The following is a 22,589-nucleotide window of genomic DNA, read 5'->3' on the forward strand; positions in this document are numbered from 1 at the left end:
CACCAAGCTGGCAGGAATAGCTAACACTCCAGAAGATAGGCTAAAGATACAGAAGAATCTTGACAAACTTGAATATTGGGCACTATCTAATAAAATGAAATTCAATGGTGAAAAGAGTAAGGTTCTACATTTAAGCAACAAAAACGAAATGCACAGGTACAGTATAGGTGGTACCTTGCTCAACAGTAGTAACTGTGAAAGGGATCTTGGAGTCCTAGTGGACAACCATTTAAATATGAGCCAGCAGTGTGCAGCAACTGCCAAAAAAGCCAACACAGTTCTAGGCTGCATAAATAGAGGGATAGAATCAAGATCACATGAAGTGTTAATACCACTTTATAATGCCTTGGTAAGGCCACACTTGGAATACTGCATTCAGTTCTGGTCGCCACGATGTAAAAAAGATGTGGAGACTCTAGAAAGAGTGCAGAGAAGAGCAGCAAAGATGATTAGGGGACTGGAAACTAAAACATATGAAGAACGGTTGCAGGAACTGGGTATGTCTAGTTTAATGAAAAGAGGGACTAGGGGAGACATGATAGCAGTGTTCCAATATCTCAGGGGTTGCCACAAAGAAGAGGGAGTCAAACTATTTTCCAAGGCACCTGAGGGTAGAACAAGAAGCAATGGGTGGAAACTAATCAAGGAGAGAAGCAACTTAGAACTGAGGAGAAACTTCCTGACAGAACAATTAATCAATGGAACAGCTTGCCTCCAGAAGTTGTGAATGCCCCAACACTGGATGTCTTTAAGAAGATGTTGGATAGCCATTTGTCTGAAACGGTATAAGGTTTCCTGCCTAGGCAGGGGGTTGGACTAGAAGACCTCCAAAGTCCCTTCCAATTCTGCTATTGTATTATTATTATTATTATTATTATTATTATTATTATTATTGACTTGATCCCAAGCATCAGATTAATATCCATCTCTAAATGATTTTATTGAGTCCCACTGACTCAACAAACAATGGATCCTTGTTGGAAATATTGTAAGCAGTTTGCATTGACCCAAAGAATCCCCATTTAATGACAGGTGTCCCATTTCCAAGCTTTAGCATTAAATTGTAGATCAGCTGCTGTTAGGCAGATGAATCATCTTCAACCCAGATTGAGCAGTTTAAAATTAAGCAAGCAATTGTGTTCCAACTTTGGGTAGAGTTCCTTGTTTTATTTTGTTTTTTGATGACAACACCTACAGCGTCACATACAGTCAGGCATCTTGTGCATGTCTATGGATGTCCATAAACAATCTTTGGATTTTTATAGCTCAGGACTACTTTGCATTCCAAGTAGTGATATATACAGATGTAGCTAAGAAGTAGTGTATTATTTGTAGAAAAAAATCAGATTATTTGCGTGCAGTGGGTCCTTATTTGGTTCCACTCCTTGACTGGAAGGAATACTGCATGAACCAAACCTTTGTCTTTGTACCGAACAAACATGTGTGTACACAATCCACACCCATTTGCAGAGCACAGGCACTTTCAGTGTGTGTTCTAGCACACACTACCACTCATACAGCACCGCCCCCTCGCGCCTCCCCTTCCTCGCCCTCTCTCTGTGCCCCTCCCTTCACTCCCTCTATTTCTCTGCTGCTCTCTTCCCCACTCCATTGCAGATCTCCTTTCTTCTTCCAAAGGAAAGGCTTCCCCCCCCCTCCACTCCTGCTCCAGTGGGGCTGAGAAGTAGCTTCTGCAGTAGGCAACCCTCTCAGACTCACCACTATGGCCCCCCTGGGGGATGATGTCTGAGTCCTTGTGGACAGCGCTCTCCAATTTCTCTATGCCCGATTTCCTTGACAGCAGCATGTTTCGCCGCACGAAAAGGTAATAATCAGTACCGAGGGGGAAAGGGAGCGTTGGCCTCTTTCCCTCTTCTTCTCCATCTATTGCTAGCCCCTCCCCATTCTCCCCTGCTTCTGTTCCTCCGTCCTTGCTGCTCCTGTCACTTTCTTCCCCATCCCTTCTCCTGCTCTCCATCTCTTTTTCATTATTTTCCTCTTCTTACTCCTGCAGCATCCTCCTTGATTTTCTGCCTTGAAACTTACAGACTCTAAAGCTATTTGTATCTGAGAGGGTGGTGGGGTGTGATTTCCCCCTCCCTGCAAATCCTGGCCAGGCAGCTCAGGATCCCTGGGGAGGAGGCTCTGGGGTGTGGGGGCTGCAGTGGCTGGTGGGGATGTGGCGCAGTTCATGGAGTAGGGGTTGGGGGAAGGGCTTGTGAAAAATAGGATGCCATGGCAACAGCCAGGCAATTTATATGAATGCTACCCAGCCTATAGAGAAGTGGCATGTTCTTCCTCTTGGTCTGTCCTTCTCTGCATCTTTCTCCCAGATTCCAGCCCAGGAGTGCCCCATCGTCTGAATCCTTTGCTCTCTGACCTGCGTAGGGGTGCTGAATGGCCAGAGGGGAACCTGAGGATGGTGGGGAGACTAGCGGAGGGACTGGAGGGAGGTTGAGAGTACCTGGGATATTACAAGGTGAGGGAGGGGCTGAATTGATGGAGAGATGCAGAGCCGAAGGCATTTTACTGTTGATTTAGAAAGATGGGTGCCTGGAGACTGAAAGGAAGGGAGTCAGGTGGGGCAGAGATTTGGGCTTCTGCTCTTCATCATTTTCATGCTATCACTACCACAGCTGGCACTTAAGAATCTGACACAGGTTCTGTAGCATTTGGAGATGATTGTATGGAACGCATTTTAAAGCAACATAAACTCTTCCCTCTCCTATTCACCACAACTGATAACTGCTGTACAGCACTAATGCGGTTCCTATTGGGATGAGAGGGTAGTGGTGGGTAAAGCCTGGGAATAGATGCAGATGCCATGCTTCTAATATGCACTATGCACCTAATGCAACACAACTGCAGGATTGCTTGGCTGCAGAGCTGCATTCTTATCTCTGCAGGTCTCTAAGGATTATGGCACAGCTAATCTTTGCATTTAGGTCTCACTGTTGTGCTAACATACTAGAAATTTACATATTTCCACTGGAGAGGTTCAGTTAACTGTGCCTCATTTATCTCTCTGTAGAGAGAATAGGCCCTTTGTTTAAACATTGATAATCAGAAGGATGGATTTTGGCTTAATAATTCAATAAAAAGATAAGATGAGAAAGTAGACATATGCAGGAGATACACATGTCCTGGGGAATGCAAGGGTATAATCGACATAGATATATATGATATAGCTCAACTAGTGTCCAGGTGGTTTACAGTAACTCTTTGCATGGAATTGCAATAGTAAAAGACACTTAACAAAGCAAGTTTAGGCTTTTTTAAAGGACATAATATCTGGGAGACTTAAAAAGCACAATATTTGTAGCAAAAGAAAGGAGCTGAACCTGAGAAGAGATAGAACTATCTTCTGCCCCATTGCTCCATCTATAGGAAAGCTGTGTTCTAAGTTATTCAAGAATTACTTTATTTGAAGAATATTTCTAATTTGTTAATTGGCTGAATGGCTCCCCCCCCCTCACATTTTATCCTCCTTCCGCTGAGGAATTCTGAGCAGCGTTTGTAAAGATTATTTCTCAATAGATTGACCAAGTAGGATAGTCTGAGAACTGAAAGACTTAATAATTAAGCAGGAATTTAAATGTAGTTTGGGGACCGGAGTTGGAAAAATGATTTCAAAAAACAGTTCCTATTACTTTCTAAATCTTGGCTATGATTTCTTTAAGTGTTTGGAGACATAGCTGCAAATTAAAGGCTAGCCCAAATTTAATAGTCACAACCACATCCCTCGTTCATTTTTCTAGTCTTCTTTAACTTGGTGTCCATATATATCGAATGTAGTGGCATACATCCAGAACAAATGTTTTCTACCTTGTACAACAGCAGCATCTTGGTATTCACTAAGGCAGCCTGATTTTTTCGGCTTTCCATGCAAGCCTAAAAAGAAATGCAGAATAACCATTGTTATGGTGTCTCCCCCCTTCCCCCAAAAAGAATTGTGTTTGTTCTTGCAAGAATCTGATCTACTTCTTCCTAATCATTTTCAAAATTATCACAATCCTGATTAGATCACAACCCCCACCCTCCCTAGCCAAAATCTCTATTGGGTACCAGGACTAGAAAAATTGAAGATAACATAGTTTGCGTGCAATCAGGTTTACCCCCATATGAAAGGGTTGACATACCATAATTAGGCTGTGAAGGTCCAAAGTATAGATGGAAGCAATCAGACAGACGGACGTAGAAATCCGCCTCCAACTCTAGAGGTCATCTGGAATTTTGCAGTCCAGATAGGGAATGCCTCTAAAGTATTTCCCAGTACTTCATTACCTATATATTTTAGTCCTATGAAACATAAATTGGGAGTTAAAATCAATTTTGGAATAAAAATTCTGGAAGCAGCAGTATGAAGAAAGAGAAGGGACCTTCAACTCACATGTCCAGCTTGTTTAAAAACCAATCCCACTGCTCTTTTGCATATGCGTGACCTGACACCAGAACAAGCCAGCTGCACTTTCTTTAAAGCACTATGGAAATGCTGAATATGAATTGTAAACACGTAATCCTATTCACTTCCAGTTATGCAAACGAATGAGTCCTCCCTTCAAAGAAGGGTTCACTGTTCTGTCTCAAGGACTCACTTTAATCTTTTATACATAAATATGCCACATTTTTATGATAATTTTTTTCAGGCCCCCTTAGAAAGTTCAACAAAAATAAAATAAATAAAAACCAACAATTATATTGCTATGTAATAAGTAAAAGTAATTCATAATATTGTCTTGCAGTAAGGTTCTGGCATAGGACTTCTGGGATTGAGGCTTTTCTCCTTCCGTTGCCCAGAAGATGAACTTTCCAAATTATTCCAAACTTTAATTAATCTTTCTCATTGGAGACAGCTATGAATCATGGAGTGATGTGAAATCACATAATGATTAATTATAGAGTGTGTAAGTAACATCTTAAGAAATTATGTAAGGAACCAGTTTAGTTCACCCAGCCTGATTAATTATTCTTCTATGAAGTGTCCAGTAACATCTTTTCAGACTAAGAAATTTATTAAAATGCATACACTCACTTCGTAAGATGCGTGGCTTGGCTCCTCCTACATTGTCTTTTATGAAGTATGTGAATTTGTACAAGAGTTTCTATAAGTTGGATATCTTCGATAATCAAAGGTTATGCGTGAATCTCCTGTTTTTGAAAGCTCAGCTGAAATTTGAAGAACTGCCTCTCCCCAGTTACATCTGCTCTTCCCATCAGATAGGGCAAGGGAGGCACGCTTCAGGCTCTGTCTTTTAGGGAATCACACTTGGTAGGCTTGAGGAGGCGAGCCTTCTCTGCTGGTGCACCCACATTATGGAACATTCTCCCCACACACCCCAAAATGAGGCCAGCTCCATCCATCCTTAGTTTCCTGAAGTCCCTCAAGGCTTGGCTTTGTCATAGATCCTCTGGGTCTCAGCAGACAATGAGATCTTGAGGTGGTTTTATTGATTATCAAATCTCTTGTTTGCTTTCTTATTAAAAATGATTGTGCTTGGCATGTTTATTGTTTTTGTTCTCTCTCTCTCTTTTTGCTGTAGGCTGCAAAAAGAGTCTCTTCTTATGAGATGGGCAGTCTTATAAATTAGATAGATAGATAGATAGATAGATAGATAGATAGATAGATAGATAGATAGATAGATAGATAGATAGATAGATAGATAGATAGATAGATAGACAGACAGACAGACAGACAGACAGACAGACAGACAGACTCACTCACTCACTCACTCACTCACTCACTCACTCACTCCCAAGAGCTATATAGAAATGGATTTCTTTCACTTTCAATGCCGTTTTTTAAAAACTTCCCAATCCAGCCCAAATCCTGGGATTTCTTGACCACAGCTACAGAATAATATAATATCAGCCTTTGAACTAGGCCCGTAAACATACATAATTCAAAATATTACAAATGGTTAGTAGTAATGAGGTTTGGTTTAGATTATCAAGACTTTGCTCTTTAAAAAAAAACCACTCCTGCAAACTTAAAATCGCACCAGATCTTTTCTTTCTGAAAGGATGGATCCATAATCCCAGCCCTTATTTAGAGATTTTAACAACCAGAATGAGTCATAGTTCAAGCATATTTGATAATTATTAAGCTTTGGGATAGATTGCCTGTAACCTCAGGTGGCAGAAGAGTGTCCAAGCTGCATTTCACAAGATATCTACAGTTTATCTATAAGCGGTTTTGTCTGTAGATATGGAATTTTTAACTTTAGATATGGAATTAAAAGAATTATCTGGAAAAAAAACAAATATGTGGGGTTCTTGGTGCTCTCTGAATACTTCTGATGGTTGGGGAAATTCAACATAGAACAACAATCTATGAAAAATGGTGTGTGTGTGTGTTTCTTAACATTTTTCCTTGTTTTTTCCCCATCCTTCTGCTCTCCAGATGTTTGATTAATCAAATTAATCAGAATCAAGTGTACTATTTGGAAATCATAAGGATTGACTTCTAATACCATTAAGTAATTTAGAATGAAATATTTGTAGAGATCAGACACACATCAGGACTTTTACATCTTCCAGGAATAGTAATTGCTGTTGAGCAGGATTCCATAAATCTCTCCTTGATCATAACTAATCTTATAGGTATTCATAACCTTCATTTTATCACTGCAGAAAAGTCCTTCGTTTCCTCTTGCCTCTTAATTAATTGAAAAGGATGAAAGGATGGTCGAGTGTGTTCTCATTTACAGCAAAATTGGAGAAATTTTTTTGGGGGGAGGAAGACTTATCTTTTTTTTTCTCCTCAGTTCAAGTAAAATATCTGCCCCCTCTCAAATATTTCATGCTTGTCCAGGGCTTCAAAAAAGGAAAAGGAAGTTGCTGGAAATTATGTCTGGCTAACAAGTGGTGACTTAACTTTTAGTGGTATCCTTTGATATAAAGCAACAATTTGGATGCTCATTGGTTCTTCTTTTCAGAGTCCATTCCTCTATTTGAAAGTTTGCTCAAGCCAAGTTTGACTTAGAGAAAGATAGATTCATTACTGATAATTTTTCTTATGCGTATTGTTGTTTCTTTTAATATTAGCTATGCTATAAATCCTGTATAACTCAGGTAGTTCTTGACTTATAACCATTTGTTTAGTGACCATTTGAAGTTCCAGAAACACTGGAAAAGATGACAGTTTTTCACACTTACGACCATTGCAGCATCCTCCTGGTCATGTGATCAAAATTCAGATGCTTGGCAACTGGCATGTATTTATTACAGTATTCCAGTGTTATGTGGTCACCTTTTGCAACCCTCTGACAAGGAAAGTCAGTGAGAAATCTAGATTCTCTTAACAGCTGTGTTACTAACTTAACCACTGTAGTGATTTATTTGACAACTGTGCAAAAAAAGATTGTAAAATGGGGCAAAAAGTCAAAAACTGTCTTTCTTAGCAATGGAAATTTTGGGCTCAATTGTGGTCGTAAGTCTAGGACTACCTTGTATAAAATGAAAAAATATTTTTAAGAAAGCTGTAGCCCACAATTCAAGACTTTATTTTTGCAAAGGATTCTAGGTTTATTTGCAAAGATTAATAGGTCCGAGGGAAAACAAATAGCAATAGCATTTAGACTTATATACTGCTTTACAGGGCTTTACAGCCTTCTCTAAGAAGTTTAAGACTCAACATATTGCCCCCCCCCCAAAAAAACCCAATCTGGGTCCTCATTTTGCCCACCTTGGAAGGATAGAAGGCTGAGTCAACCTTGAGCCTGATGAGATTTGAACTGCCAAATTGCAGGCAGCTGGCAGGCAGCAGGAGTAGCCATCCTGAAGTACTGCACTCTTAGCACTGTGCCACCAAGGCTCATCACCATGTTCTGCCAGTTCAACTTTGAGAGGATTTTAAATGTAAGGTGCTAAATGATTCCTCTTAATGCTTTAGGACAGTGCCCCCAACCTTTCCAGCTCTGTAGACGAGCAGTGGAGGGAGGAGACCAGATGGATTTGTGTGCTGAGAAGTCATGGATATTGGTCCAACATATCTTACCAACCTCTCATGATTAGTCACTATAATATCCAAAAACAGAAGTATTGCAAATCATTCAAGATTACCATGTTTGTGATGCTACAGGTTTTCTTGGACCAGTGACATGTAAGACATGTAGGCTGACAGATATGACACATCTTAAATTATGAAAAATATATTCAAGTTACAGTCATTCAGAAAGCATTATTGCCTGGAGTATCACATCCTAATATTGTTTAAGGAAGAAGAAGTGCATAGAAGAAAGATGGAGAGAACATGAACAATTAAATATGTTCATTTTTACTTCCCTGTGACTGATCAGAATATAGTTTTATGACATGTACCTTCCCTCCCTTCACAGGACTGTTTTTCAGTAAAGACGTATAGAAGAGCAAACTGCCTTGACATTTCTTCTTACATACTTACCTGCCCTTTTCCCATTCCATATGTTCATATTTTGTCAGCTTGGAATTGTAACACATAGTAGATATCAGGACTGCTACACATCAGCAAATAATAGCTCACAATAACTGACCAGACAATTTCTGAGCTACTGTGCAACCTGAGGATCTGACAGCAGCAGGCTTGGGCAGACATCCAGCCTTGTCTATAGCTAGTAACCTACACCGCAGTGCTTTTACAACACTGAACAAGAGTTGGCAGAATAATGCCAAAATCCAACCACTTGCACCTGAAGAACTGCAATGTAATCCTAGCTGGTCCTTGTCAAGGCGCACATCTAAATGGTACCAGCCCCAATTACATACTGTATATATTCTGGCAGAGGATCTTTGTTTTGAGTGCTTTGCTTATTGCATATTTTGCCTATAATATGACAATTACTCACAGTCTCATCATGGCAAGGTGTGACAAGTATGGAATTGAGTCTTCTATTCCGTGGGTGAAAGGCACTGTAATTTTTGGGAGAGAAAGTAAGGCTGCTAATGATGCTTACAAATGTTATTTATTGATTATTATTATTTTTTTGTTCTGCTATTGTGAATGGAGCTTCTCAAACAGCCAACGCCCTCCTGTTTGTCTTTCAGGGGAGAAAAAAGCTGAAAATCTGGTGGTTCTAGTTGTCAAGAATGGATCCAAAAATTATACATTTTAAAAATATGTGTGAGAGAGTGAAAGAAAGAGAGAGTCTAGTACTTAGAGCTCCAGTTGGAAGTCAGGTTGAAGGAATGAGGGAACTTAGTAAATCCTTCCACTTTGGCAACATCTGTTGATAAGTCCTTCCCATTTGTAATGGGCTCCCATTGCTGTAGGTTTGCGTCATACGCCATGTTGGATCCATGACTTGATGAACAAAACTGGCCTGACCCCAGAAGGAGGTCATACTTCACTTATACAAAAGAGAGGTCTCTGCTTCAAACTTCTACGGTTAACAGAGTTCAAGCAGCAGGGCTGGGAAAATTGTCAGCTTGAGACCTAGTAATCAAAACAAGCAACATTGTGTAAGGCAGATCAATGGTCTGACTCAGTGGAACAATCCAACTTCATATTTCATTGCTGAGCTTGTAATCAAGTGGGAGATTGCAAAAGGTAACCATCTGCTACAGTTTGGAATAGTCCGTCAAATTGAGCTGGAGATAATTAATTGGCCAAATTTTCCATCTGTGGTCTTCTGAGGAGCCTGCTTCCTGGCTGGCATTCTTTGTCCATGAACACCTTGATTTAGGCCTTTCTTCTTTCCTGCTCTTTGTACAGCTGCCGAACCAGTAACAGAAAAAGCCTGATCCTGACAAGTACATCACCAACACTGCCACGACCTCACTCTCCACTCCCAGGTCATATTGGTGAGTTAGGCCCTTGGCCCTCCTTCTTCCAAGAATTCCAGCCTTGAAGTGCCTCCTGCAAAATTGTATATTTTGCAGGAGACACTGTAAATTCCTGGCATTTTAAGTCCTGCTTTTCTGTTCTTGCCTAGACAGGAACAGGAAGCCATTCTTTAAATAAGCTGCCTGTTAAGACTGAATAAGTTACTGAGAAAGAACATATTGTATCCCAATTGTTAATGTCCCTATCCAGGAATCATTCAATGCCCTTTTTTAAAAAATCAATATCTCTTTGTCTTTTAATCTTTGCTCGTTTTTAAAGTGGGATTCCTTCTCATTGTCAGAACTGACCAAATGTGATATATGTGGGGGGGGGGGTTGTGGGGGGGAGAGTCTTCCATAATTTTATGTTGTACCTATTTGCCATAGTGAGGCAAAATGTCCACAGAAATTTGAATTTATGTTCGCTCACACCTTATTCATCTTTATGAGTTTACCTGTGTATTTAGCAGAAAGCATGACATTGACTCCAAAGTAGTCCTATAAAAATTATTCAGAAGCAGTTTTGGTCTTAAGTGGTGCATCCATTTTCCTGTAATTCTCTACACCCTATTCCTTCTTTGTTTTTTGTTTTTCATTATTTTATGTATCCAGGGCATCTGCCTTTTTAGTCCACATATATATTAACATAATGGAGTATACTGTATTTTATCCATCCTTATAACTCTTTGAAGTTGTCTGTCCACTAACCTGATTTACCATCTTTCTTCTAATTAGTTTCTAATCTACCATTTAACAGTCAATCAACAATCCATTGCTGTGTTTGGGCCGTTGGTCCATCCATCCATCCATCCATCCATCCATCCATCCATCCAGTGTTCTGTTTCTTGGCTTCCTTTTGCTTTCATATTTAACAAGCTTCTCTCTGCCCTTTTCAATCTTGCTAGCTAATTGTTGTACCATCTTGATTGATTTTTCAAACTCTAGAATTTGCTGGCTTCTGGAAATAGATTTGATTTCACCATAGTTCAATAGCAGCTTCATAGAGCAACACGTTGATTTTATTTTGTATGTTCCTACCCTGTCCTGTCCGCAGGTAGCAGCCCCCTTGACAGTCCTCGGAATTTCTCCCCCAACACACCAGCCCACTTTTCCTTCGCTTCTTCCCGCAGGTAAGAGGGGGCCTCCGTTTCTGGGACTCAAGAGAAACATGAATTGCATAGAAGATCCACTGGCGATCCATACTTTATAGTCTTTACCTATCAGTTGTTAGCAGTTAGGAAAGGGACTAATGCCAGAATTAGAGTGAGAAAGCTGCTGGCCTTCCTCTGGAAAACAACAAAAAAGCTAATATTTTTATATTAAAAAAATACCAAACTCCTATGCTCTTTGTATTTGCAGTCTTGGGTATTTGCCTCTTTCCTTCTAATGTCCACCACTTCCTTTGGTGATACCTGGTCTTTATGAGTTCAAGCCTGCCATTATAATACAGGAATTAGACTATTCTCAGCCACAACCTTTCCATATTTGGTGGTCATGTTATTGGTTCAATCAGCTTCCTGGCTCTTGTAAGCTTTGAAGGAGAATGCGGGATTTTGGCTATTGTTCTAGCATTTGATCTATTAAGCCATCCCATCAGGGACATTTGAGGTTACAGAAGAACTTCCCATCTGCTTCCTACTTCCCATCTGCTCTCTGCTCTTTTTATAGACAGGCACATACTTCTCCTGCCCACCTCCACCCACAAAACCAAAGGAACAGACTGTGAGGTTCCATCAGGCCCTTAGCAAAATATTGAGTAAATCCATTCTGGGTTGTTTACATATTTTTGTTCTGCAATTTTTTGCATTGCACCTAAAGGCATGAGTGCTTTTATTGCTTTTTATTTGTAAAGCCTATGCTTGATAAAGTTTATGTAATCAAATTAGATGAAGAGATCAGAATTATATAATTGCAATCTGGTACATTGTGAATTATTGATATGGTTAATTGATAGTAAAAAGGGGAAGTATAACCCAAATTACAGTCATTATTATGTCACAAATAATTTTTTTCTGACAGAATGTTCTACATTTCTGGATGCTTGCCTAAAAATACTTGAGCCACATGAATGTCTTGCAACAGGAAAGAACACTTTGTATATGCTTCACACCACACATACCATTTCCTGGATATATTGATTTTTTTTACATATATTATCTTAAATGGCCTTTTTTGGAGGTTGTACGGATTCATACTGGAGAACAGGTAGCTAAAGGCATTTGATATATAGGACCTGTAGGAAAGGAAACCAACTTTGCAAGCAAATTCATGAACCTTTGGGTCAAACGTTTCAGTTATTGCGCAGAAATGTTGTCCACATAGATCCATTCAGTACTAAAATACTGCAGTTTTACCAACATATGGATATATTGCTGAAGAATCAGTGACAGATTTGGACTGGTGACACAGTTTAACCCTGGTAGGTTAGAATGAACAAATGTACCTGGGAAGAAAAGTGTAAATCCATGCTGGAATATAAGAATATTGACCCTTTGGTTTAATATTTCCTATCTAGTGCTTTCCATTTGGGTGGGATTGCTATCCCATTTGATCAATATGAGCAGTGCCAACTCATCTGGAAGCATCAGTTTAGGGAAGGTTGCACCACTCTGCAATCTTGGAGACATATAAGCAGATTTACATTTATTTGGTGAGGTTTTATTACAGTTTGGGGGTCGTTCATCATATTTTATGGTTAAAATATGAGTGACATATGATATTGTCATACATTCTTAACCGTCTCATAGCTTCCCTGTGCTGCATTTGTCTTATTTCTTGATGCATAAAATCCTTTTTTCAACAGAATAAAAGTATGACTCTCCACAGCTGTTGATGGCCTTAGCATTAATCTTATACATTTTAGTTCAGCTCCTAGGTTTTAACATGACCAGGATTTAGAGGGCAAGTAAACCTTTATCATAGCTCAGCATTTACTCAGTTTAACATCTTGTGGTGGGTGCTGTTCAGTGGTGGGTTCCTGCCGGATCGCACCGGATTGCGCGCGCTCCCTTTCAGCGCTCCACCTGGCTCGCGCGCTCCCTTTCAGCGCTCCACCTGGCTCGCGCGCTCCCTTTCAGCGCTACACCTAGCTCGCGCGCTCCCTTCCGGCGCTAAAACCGGAAGTACAGTTTTGCCCGGCCCTGGCGAAGCAACGACGCCTGCCTGCGCTCCACCAGCTCGGCTGGGAACGGAGATGTTTCCTCAGCGGAGCGGAGCGCCTGAAAAGACTTTTCAGGCACTCCGCTCTGCTGAGGAAACATCTCCGTTCCCAGCCGAGCTGGTGGAGCGCAGGCAGGCGTCGTTGCTTCGCCAGGGGCGGGGCAAGACTGTACTTCCGGTTTTAGCGCCGGAAGGGAGCGCGCGAGCCAGGTGTAGCGCTGAAAGGGAGCGCGCGAGCCAGGTGGAGCGCTGAAAGGGAGCGCGCGAGCCAGGTGGAGCGCTGAAAGGGAGCGCGCGCGATCCGGTGCGATCCAGCAGGAACCCACCACTGGTGCTGTTTCTAACTGACCTTTTAGACTCTTAGATTTCCTAGCATTTAGGATTAAACTAGTTTTTGTAACAAACTTTTTCTCAAGAATCTGTTAAATGGCCCAGAAACTTCCAAGAAGCTACATTTGACTCATCTTGTTGATATTAGTTATTTACAGTGAATGACATTTCAGCAAATGAGTCACAATTGGCAAAACAAAATTGCTTTTTCTAATCAGGATTAATTCTGCCTTTCATTCTTAAGTATTAGAGTCACTTAAAGTTTAATGGCATCTGGAGCATTACAGGGATATTAAGATAATTATACTTGTGATGATGAAATCTGTGTGTAAAGCAGCAGTTATACACTTATATCCCAGTGATAGTAGTACATATATCACAGCATTTGCCCAGGGATGTTGTCATTATGTGATTTGCCTCAACTCATCCCATCTTCAGTATTCCCATTTTTATATTCACCCTGTTACTTTCAGGGCAGATGGCCGGCGTTGGTCTTTGGCTTCCTTACCATCATCTGGATATGGAACCAACACTCCAAGTTCTACAGTATCAGTAAGATAAACAAAAGCCGTCTAGATAAAAGAGCTCTTTTATAGGCCAGTGTTGCTTATGAAACACTATGCCCAGAGAACTAGAAATAATGTATGTGTTCAGAAGAAATTGTTAAAACCAGCTCACTCATCACCAGAGGACAACTGCTCACACAAACAACACCATCAAGAAAGTTTTATATGCCGTATTCTCTGCATAATGCAAGTCATCCAAGGGGCCAGGGAAAGAGAATGATTCAGTCTCTGCCGTTAAGGCACATTAGTGCACTTCTAGGGGAAATGTTTACATAATGTTAAGCTCTCTGCTTTGATAGGTGAGATAATGGAACATAGGGAACAGATTGGAGCTGCCTGTTCCCTCTAATTCCTCAGAGTTGGCTGCAGTCACATCTATACTCTATAATGCTGTATGTGCATGGTTCACTGTTTGTAATGCCATGCGAGCTCCTTGGTGACAGATGAACATGCATTTAATTATCATGTGGCAGTTCACGTGGGTAGCATGGCAGTGGCCCTAGTTCAATCTCTTTTCACTGCTAAGGAGAAGTAGGCTTACCACCAAAAATACGAAGGGTCCTGTTGGTTAGTATTGACAGTACTGAACTGCATAAGACAGCGACCTGACTTGATGTAAAGAGCTTTAGATAGATTGATTGTAATATATGTACAGGTAGTTTTGGACTTACGACCACAATTGAGCCCAAAATTTCTGTTGCTAAGTGAAATATTTGTTAAGTGAGTTTTGCCCCATTTTACGACTTTTTTTTGGCCACAGCTGTTAAGTGAATCACAGCAGTTGTCAAATTAGTAACATGGTTGTTAAGTGAAGCGGGTTTCTCCATTGACTTCGCTTGTCAGAAGGTCCCAAAGGGTGATCACGTGGCCCTGGGACACTGCAACCGTCATAAGTATGAGTCAGTTGCCAAAGCATCTGAATTTTGATCATGTGACCAAGAGGATGCTGCAGTGGTCGTATGTGTGAAAAATGGTCATGTCACTTTTTCCAGTGAGGTTGTACGGTCACTAAATGAACTATTGTGAGTCAAGGATTACCTGAAATTAGCAGTTGGATTATATTTTGCTTTTTGCCAAGTGTTGTGGGATGTATGGGAAAGCTGAATGTCCCATATAGAGGAACTGAAGATATCCCAGAAATAGCTGTACTTCAGTGTGAGGTTTGAAATCACACACACACACACACACACACACACACACACGATAGAGCTGCTGCATCTCAGCGTTGATGAATGGTCAAATGGCCAACTCTGTCCCTTCTGTTCCCCACAGTCGTCCTGCTCCTCCCAAGAGCGCCTTCATCAGCTGCCTTACCAGCCAACTATGGATGAGCTGCACTTCCTGTCCAAGCATTTTGGCAGCACTGAGAGTATAACTGATGATGATGGGGGGCGGCGGTCTCCCGCAGTGCGGCCTCGGTCCCGGAGCCTCAGGTAGCAGCCAAGACAAGCCTAAACAGCAATACTTTTTTATATTATGACATACAAAGAAAATCTGCTTTCTAATTTTTTTCCCTCTGCATGACCAATTCTGTATGATGTGCTTTCTTTTTTCTGTCCCTTATCAACTCTGAAGGGACACTTTATGCCAAGAGTTTAAAACAACTCCCTTCTGGAATTGTACAACAGCTATATATTTAAGCGAGTTACTAATGTCTACCACAATTTTACAAATTGAAATAGTTAGAGATGCTTCTTTGCTACCAGTCCTGAAATCTATAGGACTGTTATGAAATATGGGTAAATATCTCTTTAAGTAATTTAGGGTACTCCTCATTCCTAAAATAATATCATCCAAAGCAAGTGTGATCTACTTTTGAAAAGGCAGTATGATAGTTTTAAGGAATGGACTTAGTTTTCTAAAGGAGAAAATGGAATAGAATAGAACATGTCATATCATTTATCACAAAATAATTGCAAAATATCACTTACACCATATGAAATACGTTGTAGTTCACATTTTCAAAGAGACAACCTTATGTACATTTATCCAAAGCCCATTGGTGGTTACTCCTGAGACGATCAATTTGCTATTCTAATATGAGCCAAACAGGAAGGGTGAAAGAAAAGTTATACTAACCGTAATTGAAAGGTTCCTGCAGTACAATTAGTGAAATACATCTATAATCAAAGGGCTCTCTTGCAATTCTCCTCTACCAGCCTTCCCAATTTAGTCTCTTCCAGAAATGTTGTAGTACAATTTTCAGAATTCCACGCTGGCTGAAAATGCTGAGAATTGTAGTCTTTTACTAAGTTGGGGAAGGATGCCATACTGTTTCCAAAGTGGTGGCAATATTTTTTACAATACTTTCTATATTATTATGCACTACCTTAATCAAAAGTTAAACTTTCATAATAGAAGAGTGATCTCATTTTGTAGGTTTCACCTTTTATTGCAGTCGTACCTGCTGTAGATGGTAACCTGGACATAAGATGGGGGTTATCATTGTATGCTTTTACCATCCCAGCTGACATTCCAATAACCAGCTTGTTACCTATTGTTGACCGTTGATTTTGTGCACTCTTTTGCTGGTGCGTAATGATGGCTGTTTGCGGAAGTGAGTGCACTAAGAGTAGGATTATTTGATGCTGTGGGATCCTCTTTGCTTTTTTTCTAGACTGAGCAGTTGACTCCAGATGCAAAATTCTGGCTCATTAGGGTGGATGTGCACTTAGGATAAGCACACGCTTAACCAGAAAATTGTTTTCAGTGTTCCCAACAATGTTACACAAATAGTTTTCCTTAGACCATCCTTCCTTCTCGTGCGCACAGTTTCCCCCCGCAACCATCTAATGTCAGAAGGCAGGGTTTTCATCTAGTACTGCTATTATTATATAGTTTAGAGTGAGAAACCTGTGGAAATTTATATAGGTATCTTTTAGTACATGCCTAGTTGCCGTCTGCCAACTCTGCAATACAGTATATACCACCTTACTGAATAAAGTAAAATAAACACGGTATGAGATTTTTCAAATAAAATGAGGGAAAGAAAGTGTAAGGAAATGGAAAAGACTATCACCAAGAACTGATTTGTGATTTATTTATTTTTTTGCAGCCCGGGCCGGTCTCCATCCTCCTATGATAATGAGATAGTAATGATGAATCATGTTTATAAGGAACGATTCCCCAAGGTAAGGGTTGAGTAGGAAAGAGCCTAATCATTGAAGCTCAAACTGTTTTACACAGGAAAAAAAGCAGTGGCCAAGCTGGAGGGAGAAAAATTGGGTCTATCCCAGCTTCTTATTTTTGACATTTAAATGAATCTGAGAATGAACAGAATCACTTTAGATTGTCCCCTTTTCTCCTGAATATTTTAATATTCCAGCAAAAGAATTGAGAAAAGAAACGAAGTCAGAGGACAACAGGTTTATTGATACTAGAATAGAGCACACTTTTTAAAGAAAACAGCTCCAATATCCTGAATAATTCCCATTAAAAAGACAGTAATAAAGGAATGGCTTTATGATCCAGATCTCTCTTCCTCCCTCCCTCCCTCCCTCCCTCCCTCCCTCACCCCCTTCCTCCCTGTCTCTCTCTGATAATCTGGACAGTGTGGTCACTGCCGTGTAAAGTTTGAGTGTAAAATTCTCACATTCTTTTCTGGGCTTAAAAAAATTGGGCTTAGTGTGATTCATTGGGACTGTCCTTTTTTTACCTTATGCAAGAATTGTTTCTTACCCCAATAGGCCACAGCGCAGATGGAAGAGAAGCTACAAGATTTCATTAAATCTTATGAGCCAGACAGTGTATTGCCTTTGGCTGATGGGGCCCTCAGTTTCATCCACCACCAAGTCATTGAACTGGCACGAGACTGTTTGGCCAAGTCCCAGGAGGGTCTCATCACTACGGTCTATTTCTATGAGTTGCAAGAGAACATGGAGAAGCTCTTGAAAGATGTGAGTGTCAGCAGCCCAGGAAATAAAATATCACAAATATGAATAAAACTTATAGACAGCTTGGTTCAAAAGGGGTCTGAAAAAGCAAGTTGGCTTGGAGTAGGCTTTACGAGGAAAAATGGATTTAAGTGATGGAAATCGGAAAGACTGCTTACATGATGTGCCTAGTCAGCTGGAATTAGAGGCTCCAATAATGAGGTTGTGACGAGGTAGCTTTGGTAGGTGCTGTGGTCTTACATAATGGCAGGCTAATTCCTCCACTAATCATCCATCTCTTTTGTTGCTTGTAGGCTTATGAACGTTCTGAAAGTGAAGAGGTGACCTTCGTCACTCAACTGGTGAAGAAGCTACTCATTATCATCTCCCGTCCGGCTCGCCTACTAGAATGCCTGGTGAGGCATAGAAGGGTGGAGTGCATGCATATGTGTGGGTATGCTTTGAATCGGCAGAAGGACCCAAAGTGTGTGCCACTGTTGTCAATAGATTTTTATATACAAACTTATCATAAGCCTTTCTTAGTGACTATATAACATTCCGCACTTGGAAGATCAGCACATAATTAACAGGTATGGAAATGGCGGCATTAGAGTTAGGAAGAAGATTGTTATGATTTTGGTCTTCCTTCCCCCTTGTTTATATTTATTTCATTCGGCCTTAAAATTTGCTTGTGATATTGTGGAGTCACTGTGGGATGAACAGTGACTCCACACACCCCATTCTTAAACATGCAGACACAAAGATAGAGAGAGAGAGAGATGTACACAAAACCTCTACCTTATTGCAGCTATCTTTGCTGCATTGAATTCAGAAGAAAGGGGTGAATGAAGAGTTCCCCTTGTCTTAGCAACTGAGATGGTAAGAGGGTAGATTATAGCTCATCTGGCTCATCTGTCTTCCATTCCATTCATGCATGCATATGCATTGTCATGGTCTTTATTTGGAGCAAATACAAATCAAAACAATGATTCTGGGCAGAAGTGGTTTGTGGGAGATAAGGGCAAGAAAAAGCCAAGGCCTCAGCCCCAGCATGTATCCAAATCAGCAGCAATATTAGCAGTTCAGAGAAAGAACTGGCAAAAGGGAAAAGAAAACACTAGAAACACAGGGTGAGGCCAGTGAGCTATGACTTTTGGAAGTCTTTACAATGAAGAACAAGTACACCAGCTACTACTTCAGCACCAGCTGAGGGGAAAAGGTGTGAGGAAGATGACAGAGCAGGTGGGCTGGCACGCAGGCCATGAGGAAAAGGAGAAAATGGGCCACATCATTAGCTAATAATGTCATTGAAATAATACACTTTCAAACTCAGAGAACATATCTAAAAAATAAAACAAAAAACTGGACTCCTGTAAAACTGAGCACATTTTTGAATACTTTCTTACAGATGTTGTCAGACAGAAAGGCATTCATTTCTTATTAAAAAGAAGAAAATGGAATGTGCAGAAAAGGATTTGAAATACAAGAACCAAATAACCAGGCGGGATGAACGTAATTTAGGTGATAGAGAAGGTTTTTTGTTAAGAGTCATTTTTTATTCCAGTAAATCTGAGGACATGCTATTTCTCTTTGCTCCTAGTGTGTACAGACATGATCTATACTGGTAGAACTTAGAGGCCAGCAAATTAGAAGCAGGGAAAAGCTGCTCTCAGAAATTATTTATGTAATAGAAAATGGAAGAGACACCGTTAAGAATGATAAAGTATGTAAATCAATCAAAAGATTTGGAAATAATTCAGAGTGATAGGTGGAAGGACACACATCTGGTCTTTATCACACTTACATTGTAGCAGCCTGTTTTCAGTACTTTTGAAGAGCGGGTCTAGTGATTTCATTGTTGTCAAATGTGAGAGCTGGGTTTCTAACCAGTATATGATGTTTTAACTGTATTATTCCAAAATGGAAAGATACTGATTATTTTCCAACTCTTAAAGCTTCGAACAAGTTATGAACTACAGGTAGTTCTCAACTTATGAATGGTCGTTTAGCAAGTATTCGAAGTTATTTTAAATACCTCCCCCCACCCCCCAAAAAATACAATCTGATTTTGAAGTTAAGATAGCCATAATCCTCCCCCAATCACATGATTGCATTTTAGGTGCTTGTCAACCAGCTCACCTTTATGGTCATGTACAGCAGCGTTCAGTCATGTGACTGACTTTTTACAGACCTTTTTTTGCTGATTTATGGCATTTACTTCTACTTTCTGTAACAGAATGCCCATTGGGTAATGACTGCCTCATTTGCTTAACAACTGCCACACAAAATGGCCCCAACATTGAATCCACTCATGTGATGCCTTGACATATGACTGCAATGACATAATTCTGAACTCAACTATGGTCATAGGTTGAGGACTACTTATAGCTGTTTGAGGAATCCTCCAGATTTCTCCTAGAGCAGGAGTGTCAAACTCAAGGCCCCCGGGCCGCATCCAGCCCACAGGGTGCTTAAATCCGATCCACAGGGCTGGCCTGGAAATATCAAAGGACTGACTCGCAGTGCCTCTGGCAGCTAAAACAGGCTCTGCACCTTATTTTCACCCCTCTGCGCCTCGTTTTCACCGTCTATGGCAGTGTTTCTCAACCTTGGCGACTTTAAGTCCTGTGGACTTCAACTCCCAGAATTCCCCAGCCAACTGTGCTGGCTGGAGGATTCTGGGAGTTGAAGTCCACAGGATTTAAAATTGCCACGGTTGAGAAACACTGCTCTATGGCTTCCTGCAGCACTCTGCTGGCTGAAAACAGCCCCCAAAATAAGGTGCAGTGGGGCTGCGCGCAGACTCCCCGTGCCTCTTTTTGCCCAGCAGGGTGCTGCAGAAGGCATCTGTCTCCCCCCTCAGCCCGTGGAGAATGCTGATCCAGCCCTCGAAGAAATCCAGCTTGACACCCCTGTCCTAGAGGCGCATTCATCTGGTCTGCGTGAAAGGTTTCTTCCTACCTCCAAATGTGGAATTGTTTCCTTTAGAAATGAGATTGGTCTCTACTTTCTTGGTTTATTAAAGACATATTTGGCCTTTGAAATTACTAGCAGCTGGTTTAATATGGAGATTGGGAGGTTGGAGTTAATATTTGGGAGATTGTTTTAAACTTTCAAGATATTCATATTTATAAAAAGTTATTGTGAATAGTGTTGGTGATAGCTGTTGACAGTATTCCCCTCAATGAAAAGACTGATGAATAAAGAAGTAGTTTTGCTGTTTGCCTAAACGGGATTTTCAGCAGAGGTCTATGTGGATAGTATATCATGCTATTCAATGATGGGTCTTTGGGATTTAATTTTTTGGTGAAAATTTGGGTTTTTGCCTAAGCACCAAAACTATGATCACAAGCCCTCCTGGAGGAAGTGAGATCCTCTTTCAGCTGGAATTAAGCTTCTTCTAGTTCAGTTCCCAAGCAGAGCACCATGTTGTTGCTTCACATACTCCTTTAAGTCAGGTATTGAAAACCAGTTCTGAGCTGAGCAAGCTTCAACCTGGCTCAAGAATCCCTTCTATCTCCCCATCTGGGCTCTTCCCTTTACCATCGGAGGGTTCAGATCATAAACCCAGCTTGTATCTGCTTAGGCTACTTTTGAAGGTTCCTCTTTGTTACCTTGACAACACAACAGCCAATCACAGAACACTTTTTCTCAACCAGCCAGTTGCTGTACTGCATTGGCTAGGCTGACGCTGTCTTTGTTGTCCTGCTCAGAAACATGGGAGCATCAGAAGGAGGAGGATGGCGGACAGGGGCTCCTGTTTATGCCTCCCTTTCCTCCAACCTGGAATTGAGACAAACTAAGCTTGTGTTTCAAACATGGGTTTCAGAAGGATTTCCTTGTAAACAAAATTAAAATGCTTAGCTCTGTTTATTTAGCTTCTCTTCTCCCCACCCCCACCCCTTTTCATCCAGGTCAGATTATAAACGGAACTGTAGAGTCTTCTTAATTCCTCATAGCAATCTTCCCCAATGTAATCCCTACTAGACCCATCAGTTAAAAATCCAGTCAGACACAGCATGATGGCAGGATATGATGGGAGTTGTACTTCAGTTCAACTCCCAGGGCCAGGCTAAGCAAGATTAATATGAATTGCCACCTGATAGGATAGACCATTTTAATCATACATTCAGTATAAGGGATTAACTATCAGCTGTTTGGGGAAGGGAGTCAGTATCTTGTATCCATCAATGCAAATGTTTCTGGGAATCCAACAGGCAAGGCCTTCTCCCACTTTTCAGCAGCCAGCACTTCGAGGAATTTTGTTATTAGTTGCGAAGTCATGTCTGACCCATTGCGACCCCATGGGCAACATTCCCCCAGGCCTTCCTGTTCTCTACCATCCTCTTTCAGTGTCATATCTTTTTGCCTTTTGGTACTGTCCATGGGGTTTTCATGGCAAATATACTGGAGTCGGTTGCCACTTCCTTCTCCAGTGGATCATGTTTTGTCAGAGCTCTCTGCTATGACCTGTCCATCTTGAGTAGCCCTGCACAGCATAGCTCTTAGCTTCATTGAGCTACGCAAGCCCCTTCGCCATGACGAGGCAGTAATCCATGAAGGGGATCCATTTAGCAACTTTGCGGTGTTTCTCCACTTCTGTTGACTCGAGGTCACAGTCTTGCTACAAATCCGTGTATTGTGATTCAGCTCTATAGATCTATTGTGATTCAGCTCTATAGATGTTTCAATGGTTGAAATCAAATTCTCAGTAACAGCAACTTTTTATTAACATTAAATTTCACAGGTGGCTGTTAACATAAAAAATTCCTAATGATCAACAGTAGTATAAACACAATGGGATCTCAGCTGGAATACTCTTGGCATAAAAGAATAGTCAGGAGATCCTTTAGCATTCAGCTGT

At 40.9% G+C, this 22,589-nt stretch overlaps 1 protein-coding gene and 1 long non-coding RNA gene across 4 annotated transcripts in view; one reads left to right on the forward strand and one right to left on the reverse strand.

The window, feature by feature from the left end:
* MAST1 (microtubule associated serine/threonine kinase 1) overlaps positions 1–22,589 on the forward strand; it is a 90,458-nt gene that overhangs the window by 36,840 nt on the left and 31,029 nt on the right. For 2 of the 3 annotated variants that reach the window (XM_081937992.1, XM_081937994.1), the window contains exons 1-8: positions 1,623–1,825; positions 9,689–9,777; positions 10,853–10,928; positions 13,761–13,839; positions 15,126–15,286; positions 16,909–16,984; positions 17,540–17,749; positions 18,040–18,141. In XM_081937992.1, coding sequence (XP_081794118.1) covers positions 1,740–1,825; positions 9,689–9,777; positions 10,853–10,928; positions 13,761–13,839; positions 15,126–15,286; positions 16,909–16,984; positions 17,540–17,749; positions 18,040–18,141 — 879 coding nt within the window. In that variant the 5' untranslated portion in view covers positions 1,623–1,739. Of the gene's footprint in view, positions 1–1,622; positions 1,826–9,688; positions 9,778–10,852; positions 10,929–13,760; positions 13,840–15,125; positions 15,287–16,908; positions 16,985–17,539; positions 17,750–18,039; positions 18,142–22,589 lie in introns of those variants that run through there. The other variant, XM_081937993.1, reaches the window with a different exon arrangement.
* On the reverse strand, positions 3,530–4,473 carry LOC309385055. Its single transcript, XR_014174151.1, has 3 exons — positions 4,391–4,473; positions 4,140–4,299; positions 3,530–3,891 (listed from the first exon to the last, which is right to left on the reverse strand). It is a non-coding gene; the product is annotated as an uncharacterized lncRNA (long non-coding RNA).

The sequence above is a fragment of the Natrix helvetica genome (genome assembly GCF_964273705.1).
Source record: "Natrix helvetica genome assembly, chromosome: 1".
Taxonomy (NCBI): Eukaryota; Metazoa; Chordata; class Lepidosauria; order Squamata; family Natricidae; genus Natrix; species Natrix helvetica.